The 9,275-nt window shown below is 30.8% G+C and overlaps 1 protein-coding gene across 3 annotated transcripts; it reads left to right on the top strand.

Annotated features, from left to right (window-relative positions):
• The first annotated feature begins 4,518 nt into the window (after positions 1-4,518).
• On the top strand, positions 4,519-9,171 carry LOC8276061. 3 transcript variants are annotated; one of them, XM_048373931.1, is made up of 3 exons: positions 4,519-6,122; positions 7,349-7,607; positions 7,975-8,388. In XM_048373931.1, the coding sequence occupies exons 1-3, from the start codon at positions 4,945-4,947 to the stop codon at positions 8,029-8,031; spliced, it is 1,494 nt and encodes a 497-aa protein (XP_048229888.1). In that variant the 5' UTR covers positions 4,519-4,944; the 3' UTR covers positions 8,032-8,388. The 3 variants fall into 3 exon arrangements, with proteins under 3 accessions (XP_048229888.1, XP_015573668.1, XP_015573667.1); XM_015718182.3 differs by having other exon boundaries at positions 4,525-6,122; positions 8,010-8,388; XM_015718181.3 differs by lacking the exon at positions 7,975-8,388 and adding an exon at positions 8,545-9,171 and having other exon boundaries at positions 4,553-6,122.
• Positions 9,172-9,275: the final 104 nt, after the last annotated feature.

Here is a 9,275-nt window from a genome sequence, read left to right as displayed (position 1 = left end):
ATTTTATCACTTTAATCCTTCAACTTTTATGTTGTAGACCAATTTAACCTCTCAAAAGTTGAGATTGTATATTTTTTTATTGAGATAATAAGCATTTAAACTTCATTTTTACAATTTCTTAAATACTTTTAATTTTCGTAACCTAACAAGCACTTGAATTTTGTTAAATAATAAAATTAGAACGCCTACGTATATTGCACGTGAACATATTAAATGAAACCGCATATGAAAAAGTATTTTAATATTGTAAGAAATATAATTTGAAATGTCTATTAAGTTATATCAAAAGTTAAGATGTTAAAGTGACTAAATAGTCAAAATTTAAGTATTCATATATGCATTTGACTTAAAATAGCAAGGTCTAAAATGTATCTTATAACAATTCTCATAGGCATTAATATTTAACTCAAATATTCTTACAAAATTATGTTTCTTCATAAAATATTATTTGATAATTCTTACAATACATAATATATATCCTTTATTTAAATTTAAAGATAATAATTTAGCAGAGACATATTTATTAGGGAAAATAATTATTGAAAGGTTTGTTTGCATGTGGTGTTCACTGTATGGTTTCTGTTGGTACGTCTTTGATTTTGATCTTAGAACATTGATGTGCCCACACCAGCCAAACCAAGTAGGGCTTAAAGTGAAAAGGACTTGAGACCTTTAGAATAAAAAACATGTTTTAAACTCAATTTTTTCTTGGATAAACATTTGTTCCATAAAATTTAATATATTTGCTTTTCTCTTTTAATAAATATTTCCCATTACTTCCTATCCAATACCATAAAACCTGATAAGTACAAATTAGAAGGTTGCTTATTATTATTATCTTACTAATAATGTTAAACAATAATAAGGTTGCAAAATGAACATTATAACAATAAATGAGCAATAAAGGTAGCATCCCTTTTAGAATTCAACTAATAATTGGACATGAATCATGATATGTTGCCCCCATATGGGTCATACTTGATGTTGATAACTTGATATTGCACAAAAAGAAAAGCCTCCAATGAAAGCTTTATGGCTAGATAAAGGGATTGTAACTAAAATTCTAACAATTAATTTTTATTCTTATTGATCAGTAATATATTATCAATTTTCACTACATTCATCCTGATAGCAACTTTTATTTATTTATTTAGAACATTGTAATTTTAATTCACCTTATCATAATTTTTAGTTTTTTTTATTTATATTTTAAGTTTAATAGTTAAAAAATTAAATTTATAAGTTTCTGACTGTTTTTATTTATTTATATTACAGTGGTATGAAGTATAAAACATTAAAAATTGAAATATAATATATGAAATAGCAGAACATAAATAACTTATATCATCATTAAATTTATCCAATCTTGACTAAAATTATAAAATTAATTCGACTTTTACCAAAATCAAAAGAATTGATAACAATTGTCAAAATCAAATAAATTTAAATTTTCTTACCATTAAGCTTTGATTCTAACTTTTTAAAATGTATTTACTTTAGGACTAAGAAATGAAAGTTCCATTTTCGTCTTAAACGAACTCTGATTCTGTCTATTGAGATTATTCAAAATAATATATCCTTATTAACTATTAAATTGAAAGTGATTATGATAGAACACCTTTTGTTTTATATAAGTCCTCTTATCTTTTGAAATTCTTAATTAAAAAGTCACAATCTTGTTGAAAATGAAATTATCAAGAGAAGGTTGTATTAATTCATAGTATCAAGCAATAAAATCCCAAATTCTAAAAAAGAAAAAAGAAAAAAACAATAAATGCCAATTCCATCCCTTTCTCATGTTTCCAATTTCTACTTCTCCAATCTCATTATCAACACCCGTGTACACATGAGGAAAAGACCATGACACCTAGAGAAAGAGAAACTGTTCACTTTTTTATTTTTATTTTTTAATTTTGTTTGAACCCAAAGCAATAAGACATTGCAACTTGGACAGACACATGATGTAAGTAAGTGTCCTATTAAAAGATTGGGGGACACTGGGAAAAGAGTTGTATCATTTAAGACCATCAAAAGAAAGAGGCAAAGTTGGATAACTACAAACTAAAACTAAAGCCACCAAATTGCAAAATCATAAAAAATATTTATATGGTTTCTCATTGTCCTTTTCCCAGATGGATACTAACTACCACACATGACACATTAGCACTCAGCTCATCTCTCTATGCTAAATAGACTGTTTTCTTAGAAAAACTTAATCCATATCTTAGCCTTGAGTTTAAATTCTATCCACTGAGTGTCTATTTCTTCTTCTTCTCTTTTCCCCCCCTTTTCTTCTCTTCTTTAAGCAATGTCTTAGGTTTGTTCTTTGACCTTGAGAAATTAGAATGTGTTTATCATCAGTTTATTATCCAAATGTGCTTTGAATTGTTTGTATTAAGGTTGAAAATTAGAACAATTCTTTTAATTTCTTTTCAAGAATTCTATCAACCAGTCTTACTTCTCAAATTACAAACACTACCACCATCTCTTGGATTAATTAGAAAATTTAATCTCATAGCAGTGTATAAAAAGAGCCAAATTAGGGTTTGATAATACGAATTTGATTCATTAATTAATTAGTTGTCATTTAACATTTAAAGTTAATTGCAATCCTATTGCCTATTATTATTTTTTGAATAAATAATGTGATAGATTAACAAAAAAAAAAAATGTATGATTTTGAGTTTGGCTCATTGATTTTAATAAATGACAGTTGTTTGTTGACTAAAGTTCTTGCAATTTAGAATGAGAATTTGCGTACATATAATAGTAATAGGAACAAATCTTGATCCTTGCAAGGTATTAAGACTATTTAAATGAGTCTCAAGCTAATGAAAGACAAGTTTTATTCATTTTTCTAAGAATAAATAAAATATAAATTCAAACCTTTTGTTTCGCTATTAATATAAAATAAAAAAGACTCTAGCAAGCTAATCCACTAAATATGTTGTTAACTAAGGCTTAGAATCTTAAACAATTAGCAGACTATTAAGTGGCTTTTCTAAGAAATTAAGAATCATTTACACATGCTATCTATGTTTCTTGTTAATTTCTTGTAAATAATAAATGGATTATAATCCTTCTTAGTTATTATAATAATAATTAATTTAGTTCTTGTAGTGCATCTCTTGGAGACAATAGAAGAATTTGAAATATGAAATAGTTTCCAAGTTATTTTACTTATGTCAACATCCACCCACTCCAAAAAGAAAAAGAAAAAGAAAATGTCAAATTGGAAACACAATATTATTAGATTAGATTAGTGAATAACAAATTCTAACCAAGGTTTTAGGTATTATGCAATGGCTCATTGGGTGGTTTGAACTTTTCCATCTTAAATTATTAGATACCACATTCTAATAAAGGGTTGTTTGTTACTAATTTTTTAAATGTTTGAGATGGAAATTATATTTAATTTGAATTCTATATTGGTGGAGGTCCATATATATATATATATGAATTTTAAAAATTAATTATTTTTTATAGATTAAATTTTTTTATTAAACTTACATGTAAAAGTTTAAGGCAGGCATGGCTGAACTTAATTGAGCTTATGATTTAAATAGGTTGCTTGCGACTTAAATAGGTTTATGCTGAATTAAAATTGTAAGCTGAATTAATGATATAAGTTTCTTGATTTGAATCATTTATAAGAAAAAGAATCAGGTGACAATTACAATTAACAAATAACTCTTTAAATAATAGTATCCAAATTATAATATGCCTTTGGATTATTTAAATTCAAAATTTAATATTAGCTTATTCTTATTGATGGATCCCAGCACCCAACCAAATAAGTTTGGATTATTGCAATGTTCAACTTTTTAGATGATTGCCAATTTTACTTTTAACTGTAAAAGGCTTTATAGCTAAATTGCCCCCTTGAACTTATTTTTAATAGGCAATCAGCCCAAAACTTTAACTTGCCTAAATTAATTAATTAATTGTGGCTAATTTACACGTGTAATAAAATTAATAGTGTGAAATTCAAGCATATACTAAAATTATAAATATATTATTATTTTTAATTTGTCTCCTTTGATCAAGTATTATAGAATTAAAAAAAAAAAAGAATTTTCCCAAAATTGATTAAATTTGCAATTAGTGAACAAGGAATTTTTAATACTTGCCAGCTCCCTCTACTATTACTGTATGTATGTGTGTAATATGATATCATTTTCTGTTAAAATTTGGACCTAATCAGACACATCTGGCAACTTTCTTTCTTTCTTTTGTTGTTGTTGTTTCTTGGAAAGAGCTAGGAAGTGATTGCAGTGAAAGTGAGTTCAGGCGGCAATTTGCATTTTAAGCCACTTGTAAAATGGAGCTTTTTTCCTTAAAATTTGTTTTGTCTTTCTACTTTTTAAATTGAGCAAATATGATTTTATTTTATTTTTTTAAAAAACAGATATAATAAGATTAAATTGGAAAAGTTAATCAATAGAGTGGCTTATCTGTAATTACAATTAATTAGGGTTATTTTGGTAAGGAATTCACTGAATTACATAAAAGTCATCTCATTACATAAAATGTTTTCAGTACAAAGTAAATAATAAAACTTATATACTTCTCTCTTGTAAGGATAAATAATTTTTCATATAAATGTAAATTATATTATATAAAATAAAATGTCTAAAAAATCAGAAAAATATATTTTATATATAAAAAAAGAAAAGAAAAAAAGAAAAGAAAATTGCATATCACAAGAAGAGGTTTTCAATGATCAGGTCTACGTCCGAATAGTTAGTTTGATTGGCATCTTCATATTCCATTCCATTCGCTTCCAAAAACACACAGCAAAGAAACCAGACATCAAAACCATCAACACCAACTTGAACACTGTTTTCATTTAAACTACACCAACACAACTTCAATTCCATCCATTAAATCCATTGTTCCTTGACACAATAAGTTTACAAACCCAAACAAAAATAATAAAGGTTTATGCTTTCTTGTGCATTTATGAATGTAAATTCTTCCAAGAAATCATCAGTGCTAGAAACCCAGATCACGAACCAAATTGGAGGCAGCAGAAATAGAGGCAAAAACACACCCATCTCTCCAGTCCTTGATGACCATCATCTACAACAGCAGCATATTCATACCCAAACTCAATCATACTCTTACCCACAGAAAAACCAATTTCAAAACCTGACCCATCTCCCAATCCCATTCCCACCGCCACAACCAACCCACCAACCACCTCGCTTTCACTATCACCATGACCATGAACATGAACAACCTATTTCCAATCATCAATCAACAACTTCACAAAAACCATTTTTCTCAACACCCCACAAAAGAACTTCTTCAATTATGACTACTGCTCTTTCTCATTCTCCTTCGCTATCTTCTTTCCCTATTCACCGATCCGATTTTACTACAAAACCCAAGTGTTTCCACACTCCATTTTCAATAAGAGCTCTTGCTTATAAATTCATTTTCCATTTTAGCCATGCCCGTTTGCTTTGTGTGCATTTAAAAGTTTTAGTCTTTATTTCCTTGCCTTCTCTTTATTTCTTTTTATCCAATCCTCGCTCTTTTTTTATCTTAAATTTGCTCTCAATTCTTGCTTTTTTAACTACCCTTTTGATTTCTCTTAATCTTGCAATCCCTCGCTTGCCTTCTATTCGCTTACTTGTATCTCGTTGTTTGCCTAATAAGCTTAATTCAACTGGATTACCTTCAAAAGTATCAACACCTGTAATATGGTCAATTGGATCTAATCGAGAAACAGAAAAGATACCAAATTCAGGGTCTTGGGTTCAAATTTATAGCAATGGCGATGTCTATGAGGGTGAAATTCATAAAGGAAGGTGTTCAGGTAGTGGGGTTTATTACTATTATATGAGTGGGAGATATGAGGGTGATTGGATTGATGACAAGTATGATGGTTATGGGGTTGAAACTTGGGCTAAAGGGAGCCGATATAGAGGCCAATATAGGCAGGGCCTACGGCATGGAATTGGAGTTTATAGATTTTATGCTGGTGATGTTTATGCTGGGGAATGGTCTAATGGACAGTGTCATGGAAGTGGGATTCATACTTGTGAGGATGGGAGTCGGTATGTTGGGGAATTCAAATGGGGTGTCAAGCATGGGTTTGGTCATTACCATTTCAGGTAAAGTTCTGACCTTTTTTTTTTTTTCTTTTTTTGCATTCTATTTATTTTCTTTTCTTAATTTTAATTAATTGTTGGATTTTTTTTCTTATTTCTTTTCTGTTTAGGATGATGTCCTGCTTTAAGTTGCATTTTTCTTAATCATGCTTGACAATGCCTTATCTGTATTTGGATGGCCACATTAAGTTTCCGTATGTGATGGGATCTTATAAATCCATGAAGGAGTTTATATTTATCATTGTAATGTTTAGAGAGTCCTTTTCTTATTCCCAACAACAGTTGGCCTTCACTTAGCAAAGCCGAAATACTTCTTAGGATTTGAGGGTTTCTGATATTAGTCAATGATGAATATTCAGCCAGTAAGAATTTAGTTCGGATTTTCTTTGGATATCTTTATTCATCTTTGTAAGACCAAGTACTCTAATTGTTTTTTTATTGACTTATAATTCACACTTGGAAATGTCAGCAAGGATGTAATGGGTTCCTGTTGATTTACAAGTGAAGATGATTCTTCTTTGTTTGTTTACTCTGTCTCTCCTTCTAAGCCGTGCTTGTAGTCCTGCCAGAGAATAAATTGTCTCTTATCTGAATTGCTTTGGATATTCTCTCTGAGCTGTCCCCCCTCCCCCTGTCCTTTTGGGTTGAAGTTCATTATTTAGAGCCTAAAATAATGGGGTTTGGTTTTGGACGTTACAAGTGGCCATCAGCATCCATTCATGCAGTTTGAGAAGTGATCTTCTCAAAGTTCTGTAGTTGGATGCCACACATTATACCTAAAAGTTATGGCATTTGAGAATAGCATGTGGTTTTAAATACAACTAAATGTCAAGTATATATCTTTAACATAAACATCCTAAACTAACACTGAAACATCACATCAAGATATTTGACCCTAGATTTTCCATACTAAATTGACCCTATATTTTCCGTTTTAAATTGATTGATTTAATTATATCATACAATTCTGTAGAATCTAGGTTACATGGGTGCATGTATTCTATGTTAGAATTACTTTTCCCTAAACGGTTTTTAAATGGAGAATGAAGCATAACATAGTGACTAAGTTATACCTTTATGTGGAAATCGATTGTAAGTTTATAATGGAAGATAAGAGTTTCCAAACAGTTGTAGGGATGACTTAAAGTCCAGTAGCAATCTTCAAGTGATTCTATTTGTAATTTGCATTTGAAATTAGTGATCTGAATAATTTGTTGTCTGGTTTGCAGAAACGGGGACACATATGCTGGGGAATATTTTGCAGATAAGATGCATGGTTTTGGAGTTTATCAGTTTGGAAATGGGCATCAATATGAAGGAGCATGGCATGAGGGAAGGAGGCAAGGACTTGGTATGTACACTTTCAGAAATGGGGAAGCACAATCTGGTCACTGGCAAAATGGTGTTCTTGATGTCCCTGTCTTACAGGATAGCCTTTCCAAATCTCTGTATGCTGTTAGCCATTCCAAAGTTCTTAATGCTGTCCAGGTAACTGCATGTTCAGACTTGTAAATCCATGTTATCTTTAAAAAAAATTTAATTGAATGAAAAGTGGATTATATGAAAAATATAACTTTGAAAATGCTGCAGAAGCATCCACTTAGATTACAATTTTGTTCACTTTTCCTATTTCCGTTGGTTGAGGACTTTATGAGTTTAGGTTTCTTTTCCATCTTTATATAGAATTCTTCTTTAATTAGATGAATATTTAACTGGTAGGATCAGTTTCCAGTCCTGGATTAGGACTTATACTAGTATAGATAGGATTCCAGTGGAGAGTTTTAGGTTGTATTTTCTGATTTCAATTTAAATTTGAATTCAGAGGTTAAACCCTGATTATTTTTAATATTCCAAGGTTAATCATCCCATTCTAATCTTCCACTGCGTCAGGAAACATAGCAATATCACTTGAGCTTATTGTATACAAACAAGGTGTTGGATAAATCAAGCTCAGCTCGACTTCAAAAATTCTGCTCAAGATATGATAGGAATATATGAAAGGGTTGTTAAACTCTGTTTCTAGTGTAGACAAGGACCAGCCAAAATGCTGTATTATTTGTTGTGGGAAATCAAGGATTCCTCAAAGAGAAGTTTATGTATTTCAATTAAATTGTCAGCTGAGCTTCTGGCTTTCCTTTGTAACTGTCTTTAGAATGTACTGCACAGCTGTTATATGTTTGTGCGGTTAAGGACAATGGCTTTGCACAGCTGCTTGTTCAATGAGTTATAGCCAGATGCACATTAAGTTATAGGTGCCTTTCTTTTTTAATCTTATTCTACCTGATGCTCTGTTTATATTTATTGGAACTTTTCCAACTGAGTCTACTGATAGAATTGATTAGTCAAATGATGGAAGAGCATAAATGACATAAATTATGATGAAATATGAACTAATCCGATTAATTAATTACTGTGCTATGAGCAGGAAGCACGGCGTGCTGCTGAGAAAGCATATGGTGTTGCAAAGGTAGATGATAGGATAAACAAAACTGTGGCAGCAGCTAACAAAGCAGCTAATGCTTCCAGAGTTGCAGCAGTAAAGGCTGTCCAAGTACAAATGTATCATAACAGCAATGATGGTGCACCAACTCCCTTTGTTTAGTCTTGCATTCAGCAAGGAAAGCTATTGCAGACTTTGCAGTCATGTCTTATAAATTGACCAAGGTCCAAGGTGTTTAAACCTCTTTTCAGTGCTGTATTACTGTTTCTATATTGTTGCAAGGAATCACAAGTTACCCGCTTGGAACCACATTCAGCCACAGAGATGGCTGATTGAGGAGCAAGAAGGGTCCGAACCTTCTTTTTGCCAATTAATATGTACATAACATGAGTAAGAAGTTTTTAGAGTGAGGGTCGAGTGATGTGCAAATGTTTCTATTCGAGTGACAACATGGTGCACAAATTTAGATAAGGGTTTGCCAATCCAGTAGCCTCTTGTAAATGTACTTGGTTATTTGTATTCCCTCCACGAAATGATGCAGCAATTGTTGCTAGTATTCTAGGCTTTATGCAATGCAAGAGAAGACAGAAAGCATCCAATTCTGCCACTCCATTCCCTGTGTCAATTATGCATCTGGGCTTTATTTGAATTCTATCAATAACTCCATTGCCAATTCCTAAGAATATGATTAAACCACATCTAGATATCGTTTTTCC

This window comes from Ricinus communis, chromosome 5 (genome assembly GCF_019578655.1).
Source record: "Ricinus communis isolate WT05 ecotype wild-type chromosome 5, ASM1957865v1, whole genome shotgun sequence".
NCBI classification, from domain to species: Eukaryota; Viridiplantae; Streptophyta; class Magnoliopsida; order Malpighiales; family Euphorbiaceae; genus Ricinus; species Ricinus communis.
Note: the sequence above shows the minus strand (reverse complement) of the source record. Positions and strands in the feature narration are given on the sequence as shown.

Coding starts and splice junctions, on each gene's coding strand:
- LOC8276061 (XM_015718181.3), top strand. CDS start 4,945: ATGCTTTCTTGTGCATTTATGAATGTAAATTCTTCCAAGAAATCATCA. Junction 6,123..7,348: donor TTTGGTCATTACCATTTCAG/GTAAAGTTCTGA, acceptor TCTGGTTTGCAG/AAACGGGGACACATATGCTG. Junction 7,608..8,544: donor AAGTTCTTAATGCTGTCCAG/GTAACTGCATGT, acceptor TGCTATGAGCAG/GAAGCACGGCGTGCTGCTGA.